Source organism: Arachis duranensis, chromosome 10, assembly GCF_000817695.3.
Source record: "Arachis duranensis cultivar V14167 chromosome 10, aradu.V14167.gnm2.J7QH, whole genome shotgun sequence".
Lineage (NCBI taxonomy): Eukaryota > Viridiplantae > Streptophyta > Magnoliopsida > Fabales > Fabaceae > Arachis > Arachis duranensis.
The window spans coordinates 1,741,374-1,760,710 of NC_029781.3; the positions used below are offsets into that span (position 1 = coordinate 1,741,374).

At 32.7% G+C, this 19,337-nt stretch overlaps 5 protein-coding genes across 9 annotated transcripts in view; 2 read left to right on the forward strand and 3 right to left on the reverse strand.

Moving 5' to 3' along the window:
- LOC107468239 (40S ribosomal protein SA) overlaps window positions 1-790 on the reverse strand; it is a 2,307-nt gene extending 1,517 nt beyond the window's left edge. The window contains exons 1-2 of the mRNA XM_052255243.1: window positions 634-790; window positions 545-572 (exon numbers count right to left, since the gene is read on the reverse strand). Coding sequence (XP_052111203.1) covers window positions 545-572; window positions 634-790 — 185 coding nt within the window. The remainder of the gene's footprint in view (window positions 1-544; window positions 573-633) is intronic.
- Window positions 453-6,088, reverse strand: LOC107468306 (glycosyltransferase BC10). Of its 3 annotated transcripts, XR_008004049.1 has the most exons (7): window positions 5,521-6,088; window positions 5,294-5,410; window positions 4,177-4,277; window positions 3,934-4,005; window positions 3,725-3,806; window positions 1,193-1,702; window positions 453-1,002 (listed from the first exon to the last, which is right to left on the reverse strand). XR_008004049.1 is itself a non-coding variant. In XM_052255390.1 (6 exons), the coding sequence occupies exons 1-6, from the start codon at window positions 5,833-5,835 to the stop codon at window positions 991-993; spliced, it is 699 nt and encodes a 232-aa protein (XP_052111350.1). In that variant the 5' UTR covers window positions 5,836-6,086; the 3' UTR covers window positions 465-990. The 3 variants fall into 3 exon arrangements, 2 of the variants coding, with proteins under 2 accessions (XP_052111350.1, XP_015943056.2); XM_052255390.1 differs by lacking the exon at window positions 1,193-1,702 and having other exon boundaries at window positions 465-1,002; window positions 5,521-6,086; XM_016087570.3 differs by lacking the exon at window positions 453-1,002 and having other exon boundaries at window positions 1,113-1,702.
- Window positions 6,089-9,240: 3,152 nt separating this feature from the next.
- Window positions 9,241-10,557, forward strand: LOC107468337 (uncharacterized). Of its 2 annotated transcripts, XM_052254850.1 has the most exons (3): window positions 9,241-9,329; window positions 9,674-9,988; window positions 10,066-10,557. In XM_052254850.1, the coding sequence occupies exons 2-3, from the start codon at window positions 9,727-9,729 to the stop codon at window positions 10,416-10,418; spliced, it is 615 nt and encodes a 204-aa protein (XP_052110810.1). In that variant the 5' UTR covers window positions 9,241-9,329; window positions 9,674-9,726; the 3' UTR covers window positions 10,419-10,557. The 2 variants fall into 2 exon arrangements, with proteins under 2 accessions (XP_052110810.1, XP_052110809.1); XM_052254849.1 differs by lacking the exon at window positions 9,241-9,329 and having other exon boundaries at window positions 9,560-9,988.
- A 99-nt stretch (window positions 10,558-10,656) lies between these two features.
- On the reverse strand, window positions 10,657-11,989 carry LOC107468338 (60S ribosomal protein L11). 2 transcript variants are annotated; one of them, XM_016087608.3, is made up of 4 exons: window positions 11,917-11,989; window positions 11,639-11,789; window positions 11,349-11,544; window positions 10,657-11,011 (listed from the first exon to the last, which is right to left on the reverse strand). In XM_016087608.3, the coding sequence occupies exons 1-4, from the start codon at window positions 11,917-11,919 to the stop codon at window positions 10,813-10,815; spliced, it is 549 nt and encodes a 182-aa protein (XP_015943094.1). In that variant the 5' UTR covers window positions 11,920-11,989; the 3' UTR covers window positions 10,657-10,812. The 2 variants fall into 2 exon arrangements, with proteins under 2 accessions (XP_015943094.1, XP_015943093.1); XM_016087607.2 differs by lacking the exon at window positions 11,917-11,989 and having other exon boundaries at window positions 11,639-11,795.
- Window positions 11,990-13,944: 1,955 nt separating this feature from the next.
- Window positions 13,945-18,994, forward strand: LOC127739598 (probable LRR receptor-like serine/threonine-protein kinase At3g47570). Its single transcript, XM_016087642.3, has 5 exons — window positions 13,945-14,551; window positions 15,585-15,950; window positions 16,066-16,284; window positions 16,393-18,384; window positions 18,499-18,994. The coding sequence occupies exons 1-5, from the start codon at window positions 13,945-13,947 to the stop codon at window positions 18,849-18,851; spliced, it is 3,537 nt and encodes a 1,178-aa protein (XP_015943128.1). The 3' UTR covers window positions 18,852-18,994.
- Window positions 18,995-19,337: the final 343 nt, after the last annotated feature.

Consider the following 19,337-nt stretch of genomic DNA (forward strand, 5'->3'; position numbering starts at 1 on the left):
CTTATAATAAATATTTTAATTTCATCATCATACGTAACAGTGATATATATAATCAAAGATAGATATATAATGTATTCTTACGAAACAAAAATATAACTCTTGATTATTAATTCTATCCGTCCCATATCATTATGGACGGTGTAAGAGTAACATTCTTATTATTAATAATAGTATAAGAATTAAAAATGGCATTGGCTCCCAAAATTAGCATCAGCTATGCATGTCATGATCTGACGCTAGTAGCTGTGAAGTTGAAGGGTTAGGATGATATCAACATGGCATCACATATACCTAAAAAATTTATAATAAAAAATTGAATATAAATGAATCATTAAATATTTAATAAAATTATTATGTAATTTTAATAAAATTTGTATTAACAAATATTTTTTATTCTTTCAAATAAATTTTGAGTACTAAAAATTTATCATGCTCTTTTATTAATCTGGCTAATTAAGTTATCACGTTAAAGCATAAAAATTAGATAGAAATTCAGATGTAGTTATGAAATTGATAATTTAAGATATAACATTTTGCAAAATACCCTTCAAACTCGCCATAATCGACACACTCTTCAATAATATTCAGACTCAAAATCCAAAAGGAGAAACGAAAAAGATCACGAAGACTGACCATCATTTCGGCGTTTGAAGACGTAGCGTTCCATCTGGAAGTCGCAATTTTTGGTTCCGAGGTGGACCTCAGCAGCAAGCATCATCTGGATGTCCTGCTCCTTCTGTGACAGCTGGCGTGGCGCTGCGGCAGTTGTGGCGGCGGCGGAAGTGGCCATTGTTGCGGTGCAGATTTGCGCTCTTGAGAGATTTGGAGACAATGGAAGCTCCAACTCGTAGCAGCCGCGGTATCAAAAGAACTAATTATTTGGAGTGAAGGGTATTTTAAGGGGATCCGTTTCTGTTTCTCAAAACCCTAGTTTTGTTGTGAAATGACACCAATGCCCTCTTCTTCCTATCCGTAATTGAACCAGCAGAACTAAAAATTTAACTGAAATTAAATTAAATTAAATTAAATATAATAAAATAATATATTTATGTATAAAATATATAATTTTTTTTAAATAAATAATTTTTTATATTTTATTATTTTAAATTAGTTTACTATTAAAAAATTAAATTGGTTCAACTAATTAACTATTATTTAATAACACAGAAGAAGAGAGGAAGAAGAAGGTTACAGTGTTCTTCATGGTGTCAATGGCAACGATATCGGAGTTATCATCACGGAGATATGAGTTGACACAATCAGAGAGGAGACTGATGCTGACTCGCCACTCCACAACGTAGTGTTTTCCTTCCTTCGTCTTCCACACGCGAGCCACCCTTACCCTCTTTCTCCCATGCCTTTGCTCGAAGTTGAATCCCTCTACTCTTTCTGCCATGGGAAATTTCTCCCCTTTTCTTTTTTACTTTTTATTATAAGTTTAGAGTGTTCAGTGTTTGACCTGAGTGTCGATTACGTTCCAATTTAGTTTGGAGATAAGACAGAAGAGATTTGCTGGTTTTGCTTTTCTCTCGGTTGGAGTCTGTGTGCGGATTACATCATCATCCTCATCCAAATTCCAAACGCGGTGGTGGTTGCGGCTCTCAACGCCGTCGCTGCTGTCGCTGCGGAATGCGGTGGCGATGGCGGTGCTGAACTGCTGATCCCAGATCCCTCTTCTGGCTTGTGGAGTTGTGGGTGATTTCTGCTGAAAGGATTAGGGCTTCGTTCAGGCTATTAGGCGTTTAGCCTTTCTTTTCTTTCTTTTTTTTTTTATTTTAAAGGAAAAACGACGCGTTTAGCACTTTTGTTTTCTTAACCAAAAGCCGCTAAAAAACCGGACGGTTCTCTCGGTTTACCGGTTAAACACAGGTTCGACCGGTTTTTCACTGCTTTTTTGTCAGACAGTTTCTGAACTTATCCGGCTTGTTAAGTGACCGATTTTCGATTAATCCGGTTGAACCAACCAATCCGATTCGATTTTCAAAATCATGGTCTAAATAAAACTATTTTCCCTTTTATTTATAAAATATATGTTTACTTTTTTTTACACCAAAAACAAAACACATTTTTTAGTTTATTTAACTAAAATATTTTTTAATAATTATTATAATTATATATATATAAATTAATAATAATTGTTTGGTTTATAATAATAATAATAACAATATAAAATAAATATTTTTAATAAAAAATTATGTAATTTTAATATTTTATCATTAATCATCAAATATGAAAAAATATTCAGATTAAATATTTTGTAACATGTTAAAATATTTTATATTATGTGATAAAATATTAAAAAATAAATTTTATTACAATAATAATATTGAATAAACCAAATAATTATTTTATCACTACAACAACAAACAACAACAAAGCTTTAACCCTTTAGGTTGGATCAACTATATGCATTAGTTGATGTCATTAAAATCTATCATAAATCATGTCTATAATGAGATTATTTACACAGAAAAATTATATTATCATTAATTTATATATAATTATAATAATTATTAAAAGATAATTTGGTCAAATAGACTAAAGAGTTTTTTTTTTTTTTTACAAAGAGAAAAGAGTGTATATTTTATAAGTTAAAGGAAGAGAGTATTACTTAAACATCCTAAAGATGATGGAAGTGTTATCACTATATTATAGAAGTATTAAATGTTAATTGTGAAATTTGTCAATAATTACAAGAGTTTTTGTAAGGACCCGATTTTTAGTAAACCGAATTTTCGACAATTCAACGATTTATTTCGTAAAATCTATAACCATGGCTCATCATGAATCAGTGAGGCGATCCAGATTTAAAAAAAAAAAGAAAATTAAAGAAAAATATTAATAAATAAGTAAAAAAATTCTACCTTTATAAAGGTAAATATTCTCTTGACTATGTAGAGACCTGTTTATACTTGGTTTTGGTCTGCTTTTTCTCACTAGAAATTTTTTGAGCTGAAATTTGCTTTTCATGATGATTTTGCTCAAGTTGAAAAAATAGCAGCATACCAAAGACCGTAAAATCAGTAATAATATAATTATCACCTTGGTAATTATCCTTTTAGGACTAATCTCAGCTATTCATTCTTGAGTTATTCTTTTAAGAATAAACCTCAGCCGTTCATTGTTTTACCACATGGTAAAACTTAATCCGAGAGAGACCTCAGCCTAATACTCAGCATACATCTCCTAGAGACACTGAATTCTCTTTCTTCTCTCTCAAGTAACACGGTCCCCTCTATCCCTAGAGTGGCCAAATTCTCTCTCTCTTTTATCTTTTTCGTAGTGTTTTTAACCCGAACAACAAAAGCGTTGACCAAGCTTTTTAATTTTCACACCCCTTCCTTTTTCATTCTTTATCCCCTTGACCACTGGATTTTAGCACTTTTTACCACTATTAATACATGTTTTACTTCAGCCTTTATTTAAGTAGAAACACTAAGTTAAAGCTAGAAAATATAAATGAAGAGTAAATTGAAATGGACTAATATATCTCATCAATCCTTCAGCTATTCAGATTGATGCTCCCCCATCACCTACAAGAAATAGCTGATAGCTACACCTAGGTGGTAGGTTCTGACAGATTGCAGAACAAAACATTTTAATAAAAACATCTCAGCAACAAAAAGAAACATAATTACAGATGAAAATGCCACCAGATTTAGTCCTTCATGACTGGAAACAACAACATCAAGATTAAACAAAATTCAAGGATAAGAGAAATCACCTGTGACCCTTTACGCCATTTTTCCCTTGGTATTTTAGGTGACATTTTTGGGTTGTAGCGGCCATCCTTCACATCAAGAAAGCTACAATATGAACAAACTATTTCATTGCACCTTTTGGACATTTCCATTTCACATGAACTTATTATAATTGAGCAGCCAAAAAAGATGTAGTGCTAAGCACCTCAAGAACCAAAGCCTTCTTCTCTACCTGTCCACAAAGCTCCTTTGAGAAACCATGACATAATTATACACATACGAGAAGTTGTATAGAGGAACACAGCTGCACGTGGAAAACAGAAACTTAGACTCTTACTATGGCAAGTAAATTACCATGTCCCAACCTGCCTCTTCACTTCAAAAAGGATACAAGGCAAACAGGACAAAGAAGAAACATATAAAGATAAAAGTCCTAATGGAAACTTATGTTATTACAAGACTTGTAAATGCCAACCTGTCTGAGAGAAGAACAAATCTTTGATTTGCAGGGTCATCTAGTGCTGCCGCCAGTAACAACCTTTCAGCCTGAATCATACTTGATTCTCCCCATGAAACCTAAAATAACGAATTAAGCGAACTCTTAAAAAATTCGGACTAGACAACACATTGATATACCAGACAACAGCTGACAATTTATATCTTTATCGGTTTTACAAAGGGCGTTTGTGAAGAATACAAAAATGGAAGGATTTCTTCTATAGGAAAGATAAAATCTGAGTTTCCAATGGCATTAAATACATAGAAGTTCACTTTCTCTATAAAATCATTTCCCTTTTGTATTAGCATAACTCTATCTTTATACTAAATCATATCAGCAGAGATCACATTAGGATAAAAACATATATCCAGTCCCAATAAAAAAAAAACAATGAGTATGAACAGAGGATACTTATTTGATTCAGGTCAAATGCTTAGCTTCCTAGCGCCAGATTATTGCAAATTACAGCATTTAAGCTAGGAAATAATATATATATGATTTGTTTACTATATCTTGCATAATTTGTTTTTTATGAAACCATGCCATGCATTATGTAATATGATTTTTAAAAAAATGAAAAAATAATGTAATAAGATGTAACTTACCAACACATATTGGTTGACAAGTTTAAATCACCCATTTGAAATATTTTCTTAAAAGGTAAATTATGTTATACACGATGCAAGTAACATAGTGGTTGACGAGTTAAAAAAACCAGTTGGAAAGAATTTTTCCTTGATCAAGAGTCAATTTGGTGTCCCTTCAATTTAAGAGGTGACAAATTTAGCGGCTCCACCCACCAAGTCTAGCAGAAAGAATATTTTCAAGGGACATGGAGACAACTTCACAGGTCGTATAACAAATTCATAACTCAAAATTTGTGAGTAGTTAAACAAAACAGACGTTAGAAGTTCCCCGGGAATTAATATTTTACTTTTTATTTTCTTCCCATTTTGTGCATCATAGGAAAGGGTAATATATACATACATACATCCACATCAAGCATCAACAACCGAAAATAAAGCAACTTATATATTTGCAAACCACCAATTGGAAAAGCCAGAATAGGGAAAAGAGGAGAAGGATGGGGAACCTGAATGACATTGGAGATTTGTGTACCATAGAAGAAGCTGGACCTCGTAGTTGACTCATCCAACACGAACCCTGGCGCCGAATGAACGTAAATCGAGAACTTGGCAACGTTACCGTTCTGCACCAACCAAATCCATAAAAAAACAAGAAGCTCAATCATATTTTTCTCATAATTTTCAATAACGATCAGTTTTAAAAAAAAGAAAGAAAAAGAAGAGGGAAACGAACCTTGAAGAAGACATGCCAGAGGAAATCAAGGGGGATGTTTTGGCGAACGAGGAACAAGAAGGCGATCTTAGGGGGGCCGTGGAAGGTTCTAGAAACCGTTGATCGCGTTACCTTGAAGTGGTTGGAGCTATCAGCGTTGGAGAGGTAAGAGGAGTGAAGAGAAAATAGAGAGGCCAAAACGACGAGGCAGGAGAGTGAAACGCAGAGCAGGATGAGGAGCTTCCAGCTGAAGAATCTACTGCCGCTGGTGCTGGTGATGACGTGGCGCCTCTTGGGAGGCACGCCTCTCGCACTTGCAGTTGCCACCACCACCATCACCACCTAAAGCTAACAGAGCATTTGATTTGATTACCATGTAAATTGGAGAACGAAAACAAGCATGAATGATGATGATACCATAGGGGCTGGCGCATAGCCATAGCTGCCTGCGTTGAAACGTCGGCAACGCCAACGTGGCCAGTGAAGCTTTTCAACGGAGGGCGCGGCACCGCCTCGCCAAAATACACGTGGTCCCACATCATTCGTTCACTTAACCTAACCCCCCAAGATCGAATGTTCTTATTACTTATGGATTCATTAACTAAATCCAGATATATATAATTTCTTATTATAATGATTAATGAGACGATGGGGAAAATTTTGTTGTTATTTTTTTAAGGATATATGAGCTGTCTCTCCTACTTTCATTTAAATGAACTTGAACACCGATTCTTGTTCCAAATTAGATTGGAATTCTGATAAAATATTATTATTAGTCAAGCTTAATATCTTTAAGGTTTCAAATAGTATAATGTAAAAATATCCAACAGCTGCAAAAATTGTTATTTTTCATTTATCTTGTTTGGCTCACATTGCAAGCGGTTTATGTGTGTGTTTGGATTACAGTTTGTAAACTGAGGTTTGTATAAAATTGATTTTGTAAAATTGATTTTAATTAAAAGTGAGTTAGTATTAACGTAATTTATGTTTGGTAATTTTTATTCAAAATAGATTATAGTAAACTAAATATTGTTTGGATTACATTATTTAAAATCACTTTTAGGTGAAAAATTACAGAAAAGGACATGAATTTAAATAATTATTTTATATTATCTTATAATTTTATTTTAAATATTTAAATAAATTTTAATATTTTTTTAGTATTCTCAATATTCTTTAGTACTCTAATAGGATTAATAGAATTATAATACAAAGTAAAAATATTCCATGTATAAAAGAAATAATAATAACAGTAAAAAAACTCATATAAACAAAAAAAAAAACAGAAGTTTTATAAAAAACAATAATATGCATAAGAGAGTATTAAAAAAATATTATAAAAAAAACAAACATATAAATAATGAAGGACATAATTGATACATAGAACATATTTTTTAATCCAACGTGAAAAGCTAAACGGAAAAGCTAGAATTTATAGCTTTTGGTAAACCTGAGTTGAACATAGAAATCACTTCTGCGTTTAGAGTACAAAAATGTTGCCAAACAAAAAGATGAAGCGTTCAAGAAGCTCAAACGCGCTTTTCTCTTCTCCAACGCAAATCCAAACACACCTATGAGTTTGGCAAATGCGTTAGCAAAGGAAGAGATGTATTTGAGCTTTTGAAAATTTTATTTTTATATTTGGTAATTTTTTTTCTTTTTAAATGCGAAAACGATTCTATTTCTGAACTCATGTTAAAAAGAAGCTAAAATTTGTAGTTTCTGCATTTTACGTTCATGGTTGTTGATTACCTTTAGAAAATTAGGTGAAAAAAAATTTCTTTTTCACCAACCTTACTCTTCATTTTCTTCTATAAAAAGGATACCAATAATTATAAGTTTTACAGTAGTTCTCTGTAGTTCTTTCTACTTTTTCATAGTTTTTTCTTACATTTTTTTTTATCTCGTTCAAATTTATTTCAATCACTAGTAAATTGAATATTTTAATTTTTTTATTATTTTTAGTACTCATTTACATATTTTAATTTTTAGTGTTACGAATTTCTGATGTTATATTTTTATATGAGTTTTTTTATCATTTCCTATACTATTTTTTATGAATTTTTTTTACTTTTGTTTGACTTTGTTTATATGATTTTTATTTATTTTATTGTATTTCTTTTATTTATATGACAAATATTGTTGATTTTATTTATTTTTTGTAGTGTTATAATTTTTCAGGTATTTTATCAATTTTTATGATTTTTTTAATTATTTTTTGTTCATATGAATTTTTTTTATCTTTTACTATATTGTATTTATGTTGTGTACGAAATTTTTTATTTTTTTATTTATTTTATTCATATGAATTTTATTTAGTTTTTATTGTATTTTTTTGTTCATATGATATATGTTGATGGTTTTATGAAATTTTTATTATTTTTTATCTGTATATTTTTTTTCTATTCTTTGCTGTACTCTATCTTTGTTTTATATTAATTTTTTTTTTATTTTGACTTTGTAAAATTTGTAATTGTAATTATTATATACTACGTTTATTATCAAAATTTTGTATAATATAAAATATGATCCTATAAAAAAGGACAAAATAAATAAAAAAATTAATTCTAAGTAACAATAGAACCATAAATAATAAAAATTTATAGTCCAAAATAATACTAAATAAAGAGTATGGTAATATTAGAAAAAATTATAGAATATTTTTTTGTTTAACATTAAAAAATTTATAGTACTCTCTTTCATATTTTTTATTGTATTTATTGATTTATATAATAAATATTTTATATATTATTTTTGTTAGGTTCTGTTTTTGCATGTATATAAAAAAATAATTTAAATTGATGTCTCGTAATTTTTTATCTAAAAATAATTTTGAGTAGTATAATCCAAATAATATTTATTTTATTATAATCAATTTTGATACAAATATTGCGAAACATAAATCACGTTAACCAAAACTTAGTTTTTATCAAAATCAATTTTGTAAAATTAATTTTATTCAAACTCATATTTACAAAATAAATCCACACACACGCATAGTGATCAAGATATATAGCAAAAGAATACAATGTGTATAGTGTGATTTTTTGCATGGGAGAGAGAGCATAAAGAATAATTTGATGAAATAGTGATGGAAAAGACACAGCCAAGATTTTCCTAGTGACTGCTGTAGTGGTTATAAATGCGGCTTTGTCCAATTAAGGTCCCTGATTTGCAAGGAAGGAGGAATAGTCGGTGCCTCGGCGGAGTGGGTCCATTTTATTTTACTTTTGAAATAGTTTAGCCATGTAGAATGTTCTTATTTGGTCTCAAACTCTCAATGATGCATTCGCTTGTTATGAACAGATAATACCCTCTTGCAAGTTGCAAAGCCTGTATGAAGAAAGGTGTTGCGATTTTTAGCCATAGAGTCTGCGCGTGCTTGCACGCCTTACAGATCACAGAAAATTGTGGACCAGCTATTTTACCCGTGGGAAATAATAAATAAATAATAAATAAAAAAGTATAAAGTATAGGAAGAGTTTTAAGTGTACCGAAAATACTGGTATTTCGGTTGTTTTAACCGTTGATCTAAATTATAAAAAATATTTATAATATATATTAATTGAAATCAACGGTTAAAACAATTAAAATACCGGTATTCCAGTACACTTGAAATTTTTCCTAAAATATAACATATGTATGTTCATTTAAGAAATGGAGTGGGGGTGTGTGAACTGTGATTTAATATCAGTTGTGTTTGAGAATTGGTTTTTTCCAATTATTTTTTTTTCTGGGGAAGATGGATGTAGTTGCTTCTCATTCCTATAGCGTTCTTGGCCTCTCTTTCTCCACGAGTTTCTCTTTGCGCAAGCACTGCTATTTAGCTGGTACTTCAACTTCCTTTCCTTGTTTTGTTCTGAGAGTGAGATATTAAAGATTTCTGAAAATCTTATTGATTGCTTCTTTTCTTGACTTCATTTCATTCATTCACCTTTTCTGATTTCTTATGCTTTTAATATTAGTCCAACAAGTCATCAACCTCTTGGTAGCTTAACTTCACAACAAATTTTTGGGAAGAATAATTTCGTATAGCTTTCTGCTACATAATGAGCAAAATTTTCATCTTATTTGTTCTTCAATACATAACTTGATGCAATTTGGGGTAGTGATATGTTGATAATGTTCCCTGATATTGTGCGGACTAAGTTCTGAGGATAATACTATGATGCAGCTTGTTAAAATGTGGCAGAGGTTCAAGTTCAACCTTCACCCTTTGCGTTCAAAATGGCTGTCTCTCCATTTACCAATTCAAAAATTATAAGATCTAAAGGAGACACCAAGGGAATTCAAACAAGTAGGAGAACTGAAGACAAAAGATCTAAATCATTCAAGTGTGAGAAAACAGAGTCACCTCATCATGTAGAGATAATGGATCTACTCAAAAGGATACGGATTTCAATATCAAAGGGTAAATCACAATACAAGGATAAGCCCTCAGCTGAATTTGATCGAGATATTCTTGGTGAACCAAAGAAACAAGTGAAAGGTATTACCTTGGTTATAATGGCAGATACATTTTATTATTTTTCATTTCTAATTCTCATTTGATTCTATTTACAGCAGGTAATATCTCAAACAAATCAAAACAGAAGGATTTGTCGGAGAAAATATCTGCGTCAAGAAATGAGGAAGGAGCAGAGGGGAACCCACATGTACTAGGGTTTAAGTTGACTAGGCTAGCTTCAAACTTTGCAAAGAAATCCCCTATTCCATCTCTATCAACCCCAAGAAGCAACACTATTGGGCAAACTAACTATGGATCATCAAACATTTCGTTGGAAACAAAGGTTCAACCAGAGCAAGAAACCCTGGAAGAAATGAAACTTGCCCAGTTGAAAGAACTGGCCAAGTCAAGAGGAATAAAAGGTTACTCTAAGCTTAAGAAGAGCGAACTTATCAAAGTACTTGGATCCTAGACCTAATCCTAGTTTTCCTTGTGATGACTCTAACTACCATCAGATTGTACAAATGTATCGAACTACGGATTATATGAAACTCAGATTTCATAGAATTTATGCAAATCAACATGGTATGCTGAATCGCCAGAAATCATCGAACGGTTCAAACAGGCGTTAATAAACATAACAACAAACACATGCAATACCCAACATTAACAATATTAAGTTACGTCCCTTCAGGAAATGACACCCTAAATTAAATAAAAACAATACCGGCATTGTATTGAACTCAAAATGAAACAAATATCTTGCTTCATAAAACTGGGAAAAATCCCATCAAAACTTGAAGAAAACCAAATGAAATAGTTGCATGTTGCTGACTACCAGTAAAAAAAAACTAAAATAGTGCTGTCTAGGATACAATTTGTTGGGACTTGTTAAGAATAACTCCTTCGTACTTAACTTGAAACCACTTCATTGCATCTTCTTTGGTGACCCTGTGTTGAATTCCAACACGGGACTTTCGTCTCCTCCGCCTACCCACACGGTATCCAGCACGCTCTAAGACGACAAAGAAATCCATGCCGTAGATTCCAGTAGAAGGATCATACCTGAAGCAAAATAACACAACATTAGCATAACACACACAGCTAAAAATTATTTTATTATCTTCCAACACCATGCCCAAAGAAAAACCACTCATGTAAGCAAATCCAATTAAACCAACATCAAGTTTCTTTGAGTTGAACATCAACATTTATACATGATCACATTTTTCATTGAGCACCACTAATGTATAATGAATGTAACATCGCACAACCACCATATTCATATATTAGTATAAATCAATTTATAACATGTGAATTTGCAAGGACTCTCCCTAACTAAACATTCCTATATAGCAATATACATAATATACATGATTTAAGGGAATAATGAGAAACTTACTTGATCCCGAGATCAATGTGCTCCTGGATTCCAAAACCAAAGCAGCCAGTATCGCTGAAATTCCTCCTAAGCAGCTCATACTCCTTGACCTTCAACCCACTCTCAAGGAGTTGCATGGCCTTGTCTCCCCTAACGGTGACATAGCAAGCAATCTTTTCATTACGCCTTATTCCAAATGAACGCACAGTGTACCTAGCTGTTGTGAACCAAACCAAACCAAAACAAACCACGAATTATAGAAGATAAACAACAAAAAAGGGATTAGGTTTAGGGTTTAGGTGAAAGAGTACCCTTGGAGAAGACAGGGGTTTGGCCGCTGAGCTGTTCCAAGACCTTGGAAGCTCTGGTGAGACGATCGCCACTCTCGCCGACGGAGATGTTGAGGACAAGCTTCTGCACTTTGATTTCCCTCATAGGGTTCGCAAGCTTCTTCTCCGATGCCTGCATCCATTAAAGTGTTCACACTCATTCCAAGTTGTATAAGAACAAAAGCAATTCAAATATATAAACAAAATCTGAACGTAGATCTAAATCCGAAGAAAGATATGCATATGAAGAAAGGAATAACCATGGCGCTTTGTGGAAGGAAGTGAAATGCAGCAGCGCGGCAGCAACAGAAATGTTCAGCCACTCCGCTTTCTAGGGTTTATGAACTAACTATCTCAGCTATTTTTTTTTGGTAATTATGCGGGCCCTCAAGGCCCAAAAGAAAACATTTTGTTTATTTCTCCTTTTTCGGTAATGGTCCATTATCAGCCCAGCAAAGTCATGGAGCCCAATAATGTAGATATAGTACGTCCAAAAATACTAAGCCCAATGTAGGCCTTAAGCATATAGTTTCTTTCCCTTTCTCCTTTGTTGACAAAAAAAAATTTATGTTCTGGGATAATTGATAAAAAAAATTGTATTTGAATCGTTGACTTTACATAAAGTTCATTTAGAATTCAGCTGACTCTAGTTTTATAATAACCCTACTTCACTTTTTTTGGTACATTAAAATACCTGCTTTTGTGGGTGCAAATTCTCTTTCACATTTGTAATCTATCTTTTTCATTACTTTAATAAATTAAAGTTTTATTAGACTATTATCATTTATGATGAAGAAAAAAAAATTGACCAGGTTTCGTTTATAGTTAGTTCATTTTTCATAAAGCAAACAATTTGGTGATAAAGTTTGGATACAATTGTAAGCTACACCAATGAAATAATCAAATTAAAATTTGGGTGGAGACAATTTTTATATGAAGTTTTTTTATTTAGCTACCCAAAAGACAAATATAAAATGTTTTTTAGAATAGTTTAAATGCTAAAGTGTTGAAGAATTTTATATTATTATTTGTAAAATTTCTAAGATATTAGAGAAAAAAAGAAAAGAGTAAATTCTGTTATGAAGAAAAACGCGACGATGACTAAGAAGATTGCGCAAATGGAATTTATCAGCATATAGTAGTGCTTAGTAGCTAGTTAAGAATGTGTGCATGCATTTATAGTAGTTTGAAATAAGAACAAAATATTGTATAAGTTTAGAACTCTTTATGGTTTCCAAAATTTAGGTTGTGACACGTACAAAAATGGTTTGAGAAAAAACAATGTGCTGTGGCTGATGAGAATTGAGAAATTCCACCGTGACGATGATTGAGGTGGCGGCTCTTTAATTTGAATTCCTTCCAGGGTAAGAGCATGTCATCTTGGAAAGAATACATAGAGCCAAAAGGAGAAAAAAAAAGTGTGAATGGAAAAAGAGTGTGCGATCTTTCTTTCAAATGAAGGTGACAACAACAATCAACTCTATGTATGGATTTATTTATTCACACAGGTAGACTTTACGTAAATTATTTTTAATATGGAAATAGAAATGGTATTTTAGTTGAATATTGACATTTGAAATGAATTACAGTGTCGTAAAAATTATTTAACACGTTTTTCACATGTTTCACCATGCTCTCCACGTGTTGATCAATATGTTGCCACGTGTTCAATATGCTCTTCACATGTTGGTCAAAATATTACCACGTGTCCAATACATTACAACACGCCTTCACGTATTGATTTCTCACCTACAAAATTCACCCATCTATAGTTTCACTAAATAATTATATTTCCAAAAAAAATACCAATATTTTTTCATATAAAAAAAAATCAAGCTAAACTTTATTCACCATACATACATATGTTCATCTAATTTTGAAATTGGCGTAGTTAAAACCAGTTTAGATGAATGAATGGAGTTAAGACTGAAATATTTCCATTTTCAGCCTCAAGTTGAAACGCTGTGTATTGAGTCGCAAAATAGTCAATAGTCAATAACACGTGTACATACGACAACACTCAACATGTATGTACAATTGTACACCTAGTGGACATGAATGTGAACGCCATTATTTTTGTAAAAAAAATTTTTCCACTCATAATTCTAAAGTATAGTCAATAACATATATAATATATCAATAATTTGAATATTCAACTTAGTATTTTATTTGTATGTATAAGATATAGTAAAGGATACATACCGACACCAATAATAATAAAATGTTGCCTGCTATATATAGGAAAGGAGAATTATTAAAGAAGCTCAGGACATTTTTTCTCTACTGAAATGGCCAACCCATGGTTTCATGTCTCTGTTTTCTTCCTCTCTTTTTATTACACCTTTGCTTTGTTATCTACTGATGATGAATCTGCTCTTCTTGCATTCAAATCCTCCATTACTTCAGACCCAAATCACATGCTTGGTAACTGGTCAACCTCTTCATCATCTTCTTTATGCAACTGGGTTGGTGTCATTTGCGATTCGGACAACAAAAGAGTGAAGTCTCTGAATCTTAGTAACATGGGTCTCGTAGGTACCATTCCCCCTCACGTGGGGAACCTCTCTTTCCTTGAGGAGCTTGACCTCAAAGGCAACAACTTTCATGGTATGTTGCCGCAGGAGATGTTTTCTTTGCAACAACTAAGGTTGCTCAACTTGAGTTCCAACGCGTTTGGTGGTTCCATTCCTCAATCTGTGTCCAACTTGTCCAACTTGGTCGAATTCGATTGTTCATCAAATCTCATCAATGGAAGTATTCCACCCGTGATTGGCCAACTTCGCCAATTGAAGCTCTTCAATTTTGAGAATAACTCGCTTTCTGGAATTATACCACCAACAATTTCCAACCTCACTTTGCTTGAAGTATTCAACCTTGGTTCTAACTTCATATCAGGTACTATTTCCGTACCTAATAGTCACATGCATTTAGACATTAAAATAAAGTGAAAACGTGAACTGAACTTCACGTGAAGTTGATATTTGAGAACCGTTAGATAATTTGATTGATTTGACTAAATTTTCATCTAACAGCTTTCAGATATCAACTTCTTTACTCGAGTTTTTAACTTAAAATAGTACTGTGGAAGTTATATTTTTAAGTGAACGTTCAATTTGTTATAGTAATATTAACATTATTTTCCATAATTTAATTTTAATTAATACATTGTATATATTCTTTCTATGTACAAAGGGACATGATAAGATAACTGAACAGATAAGATAAAGAAATTTGAAGGTTGACTTTTCAAAGTCCATTTTTGCTACCTGCATGATGTAATACGTACACGACCACATGAGGGTTGAGGCAAGATAACAATCAAATACTAACTCTTAAGTCTTAACTCATCAGTTTTCACACGAAATTAAATAAGGAATTTGAGTTTAAGGTTTTCTATACACGCTGTTTTTTGTTTTTATCTAAAGATAATAGATAAGAATCATTAAACAATAATTGAGTCAAATATATTAAATTATTTAATAAGTTTGTGAAAGAATTTATGTGAATGCAACAAAAGCTTTTCTAATTTTGCCGGCACCGGTTATTGATGAGAGCAACAAAAGCTTTCTTCCAAAGTCAATACAACCTGAGTTCTCTCTCTTGATATTAAATTAAGGAGCAAACTCAGCTGCAGTCGACTTCACATGAAGTTGATAGTTAAAAGTTAGATGAAAATTTAGTCAAATCAGTCAAATCATCTAACGACTTTCAATTATCGACTTCACGTGAAGTTGAGTTTCCACTTTAAATTAAATAAATTAATCAGACAACTACTGGTTAGAAATATTATTCACAGTTTTAAGAACGTTAAAATTTGGATGCTAGATGTTAGGAATGTTGTTTTCTATTACCATGCATAGAGTTTATACACTTTATTATTATTCCAACTTGCATAATAATGTTTTTTCATGTATTTGATGAATTAAAGGAGAAATTCCAAGAGAGGTGGGTGATCTTACTAAACTAAGGAGAATGAGATTTGATCACAATAAGCTTAGTGGCAAAATTCCAGCAACATTATTCAACATGTCAGTGTTGTATGATTTCATTCTTCACTTCAATGATCTTTCTGGCACTCTTCCATCAAACATTTGTCAAGGCCTTCCCCAACTTTCTTACCTTTATCTCAACGAAAATGATCTCTCTGGTAAGATGCCAACTGTTTGGCATAACTGCCAAGAATTGATCCATGTTAATCTATCCGTCAATGGTTTCGATAAAGGTCCCATGCCAAGCGATTTCGGGAACTTGACTAAGCTTCAGTATTTATATCTTGATGACAATAACTTGGAAGGTATGAACTTACACCAGCATTGTTAATTACTTGATAGTAAATGCCTAAAATACTCTGTTCTGGAAAGGCATTGTTTAATGCTTATTATTGTGTATATATATATATATATATACAGGTGAGGTTCCATTCTCCCTTTTAAACATCTCTTCTTTGGTGATAATGAGCCTTATGGAGAACAAGTTAAAGGGGCAGCTTCCAAGTGATATGTGTCATTTGCTCCCTCAACTGGAATGTTTGTACCTAGATACCAATCAATTTGAAGGGATCATTCCAAGATCAATTAGCAGATGCACACAACTTAAAGTTTTAAGACTAATGTATAACCAGTTTACAGGTATATACTTCTTCATACTTGACCAATTTACCTACTCTTGCATGCATTTAGTCCTGTTCAATTTACTACTTGAATCCATATTGTTGAGACATTTTGCTATGCTTCTAGGTACCATACCAGGTGAGCTTGCTGATCTGAACAATCTTCAGTATCTTATGCTTGGATTTAACAAATTGAGTGGAACTATTCCTCTAAAGCTTCTGAATAGTACAGCTTTGAGATTGTTGTATCTTTCATACAATTCTCTCTCAGGCACTCTTCCATCAGATAAAGGCTATAACCTTCCTAACCTGGATCAACTGCACTTGACTGGGAACAAATTTGTTGGAACCATTCCAAGTGGTTTATTCAATGCTACTTTGCTCACTAAACTGGACTTGAGTGAGAATCAATTCAGTGGAGTCATGCCAGCTGCGTTTCGAGATCTAACCATACTCGAAGTTCTCCATATAGGTGGCAATAACTTGACAACCGATAATGATTCTCATGAACTCGACTTCCTTACTTCCTTGACAAGTTCTACACATTTGAGAAGGATAATCCTATCTAACAATCCTTTAAATGCAACTCTTCCTAAATCAATTGGAAACTTGTCCCAATCTTTGGTACTCTTTCAAGCAGATAATTGTGGAATCTATGGCAACATTCCAATGGAAGTAGGAAACATAACAAGCCTGTGGAATTTGAATTTATATGGGAATAATATATCTGGACCAATTCCTGCTACAATCAAAAGGTTACAGAACCTTCAGTCTTTGAATCTGAGCTACAATGGATTGCAGGGATCCATCATTGATGAGCTTTGTGAAATCAAGAGTTTAAGTGTGCTAGCTTTATCAAGCAACAAGCTTTCTGGAGCAATACCAGCATGCTTGGGAAATATGGCTTCTCTTAGAAAGGTTTACATGGATTCTAATAAATTGAACTCAGGGATTCCATCTTCTTTTTGGAATCTCAATGACATCTTAGAGGTGAACCTGTCCTCCAATGCTTTAACTGGACAACTTTCACCAGGGATAGAAAAATTGAGAGCTCTTGTACTATTGGATCTATCAAGAAATGACATTTCAGGTGACATTCCTGCAATAAGTTCACTATCTCTGCAAAATCTTTCCTTGGCAAGCAACAAGTTGCAAGGTTCCATTCCTGAATCACTTGGTCAGTTGGTAAGCTTAAACTCTTTGGACTTGTCTCAAAATCTTTTGTCTGGTTCCATTCCAAAATCCTTAGAGTCCCTTACTTTTCTTAAATACATCAACTTGTCCTACAATAACTTGCAAGGAGAGATTCCCAGTGGTGGACCTTTTGCAAATTTCACTGCTCAATCTTTCATGCATAATGAAGCACTCTGTGGTAACCCTCGCTTACAAGTCCCTCCATGTGCTAAACAAGATGGCAAAAGTTCAAGGCTAAAACTGATTTTAGCCATTTGCATACCCCTTGTAATAGTGTTAATCATTTTGATTCTTGCATACATAATTGTTCGCCGACATAGAATAAAAGATGTTGAGAATCCAGCTGAAAAGAATTCATCAGACTTGGGAGCAGCAAAAAGGATTTCCTACTATGAACTTGTCCAAGCAACCAATGGATTTAATGAGAGTAACTTAATTGGAAAGGGAGGTTTTGGTTCTGTGTATCAAGGCATGCTCTCTAGTGGGATGATAGTTGCCATTAAAGTGATTAACGTGGACTTGGAAGCAACATCCAAGAGCTTTGATGCAGAATGCAATGCAATGCGCAATTTACGCCATCGAAATCTTGTAAAGGTTATCACTAGTTGCTCAAATGATGAGTTCAAATCTTTGGTGATGGAATTCATGCCAAATGGAAGCCTGGACAAATGGTTGTATTCACATAACTATTGTCTAGATTTCTTGCAAAGGTTGAATATAATGATGGATGTGGCATCTGCATTGGAATATCTTCATTATGGTTCTTCAATACCAGTTGTTCATTGTGATCTGAAGCCTAGTAATGTCTTACTAGATCAAGAAATGGTTGCACATGTTAGTGACTTTGGCATTGCCAAGCTCTTGGATGAAGGACAATCCATAACACATACTAAGACCATGGCTACACTAGGCTATGTTGCACCAGGTACTTTCTTAATTCTTATTACTTTCTAGTTAACTATAACACAATCTAAGCTATTTTATTTGCTTCTTATGTTGATAACATTTGATAATCATTATTATTATTACTGAAATGCAGAATATGGATCTAAAGGAATTATTTCAATCAAAGGAGATGTGTACAGTTATGGAATCATGCTAATGGAAGTATTCACAAGAAAAATGCCAACAGATGATATGTTTGCTGCAGAGTTGAGCTTGAAAAGTTGGATCAACAACTCAATGCCAAATTCAGTGATGGAAGTTGTGGACTCTAATTTAATACAACTATATGGTGATGAAGATATTGATGTTGTATTGCCTCATATATCATCTGTGTTGAGATTAGCTTTGAGTTGTTGTACAGATTCAGCTGAAGAACGAATTAAAATGACAGATGTGGTTGCAGCATTAACCAAGATCAAGAATGAGTTCACCTTAATGAAAGAATGAGCAAGAACCAGCTGTATGGATTTCAAAGCTAAATTAAAAGAATGTAAAGTCATAAATAAGATAATAATATATGTAATTGTTGTTCTCCTAGCCCCTACTTTATATAGATATATATACAGAAGTATCATAAAATTTATAGCCATAATCACATGCATAGATATTGTTACGCCTTAATTAAAGAGCTCAAGAGTACTTTCCACACATGAGATGAGCATAATTAATCATAGTTAGTGACCAAATCAATATTCTAAAGAGAGATGAAAAAGCCACTTATACTTTAAGGACATACATAATTGTATCATTAGAAAGAATCTACAAATGATTTTTTTCTTAAGAAAGAATAGTAAACAAGATACTGAAAATGACATAACAGCTCATCAATAGTACCAGTGACATGCCATACATGCATCGTCCTTGTTACCCTTACCAAGAAATCATTTAAATATTCATCAATTTGGTATAAAGTATGGATTATATAATTAAATA

Bases quoted from the DNA above. Each gene is read 5' to 3' on its own strand.
- LOC107468306 (XM_016087570.3), bottom strand. From the start codon at position 5,835: ATGGTGGTGGTGGCAACTGCAAGTGCGAGAGGCGTGCCTCCCAAGAGG. The intron at 4,006-4,176 runs GTTGGCATTTAC...TTCCACGTGCAG, and splicing joins TTTGTTCTTCTCTCAGACAG to CTGTGTTCCTCTATACAACT. The intron at 3,807-3,933 runs GTAGAGAAGAAG...TTCATATTGTAG, and splicing joins CAAAGGAGCTTTGTGGACAG to CTTTCTTGATGTGAAGGATG.
- LOC107468337 (XM_052254850.1), top strand. From the start codon at position 9,727: ATGGCTGTCTCTCCATTTACCAATTCAAAAATTATAAGATCTAAAGGA. The intron at 9,989-10,065 runs GTATTACCTTGG...TATTTACAGCAG, and splicing joins ACCAAAGAAACAAGTGAAAG to GTAATATCTCAAACAAATCA.
- LOC107468338 (XM_016087607.2), bottom strand. From the start codon at position 11,795: ATGCAGGCATCGGAGAAGAAGCTTGCGAACCCTATGAGGGAAATCAAA. The intron at 11,545-11,638 runs GTACTCTTTCAC...GGTTCACAACAG, and splicing joins AACCCCTGTCTTCTCCAAGG to CTAGGTACACTGTGCGTTCA. The intron at 11,012-11,348 runs GTAAGTTTCTCA...ATTTTGCTTCAG, and splicing joins CACATTGATCTCGGGATCAA to GTATGATCCTTCTACTGGAA.
- LOC127739598 (XM_016087642.3), top strand. From the start codon at position 13,945: ATGGCCAACCCATGGTTTCATGTCTCTGTTTTCTTCCTCTCTTTTTAT. The intron at 14,552-15,584 runs GTACTATTTCCG...GATGAATTAAAG, and splicing joins TGGTTCTAACTTCATATCAG to GAGAAATTCCAAGAGAGGTG. The intron at 15,951-16,065 runs GTATGAACTTAC...ATATATATACAG, and splicing joins TGATGACAATAACTTGGAAG to GTGAGGTTCCATTCTCCCTT.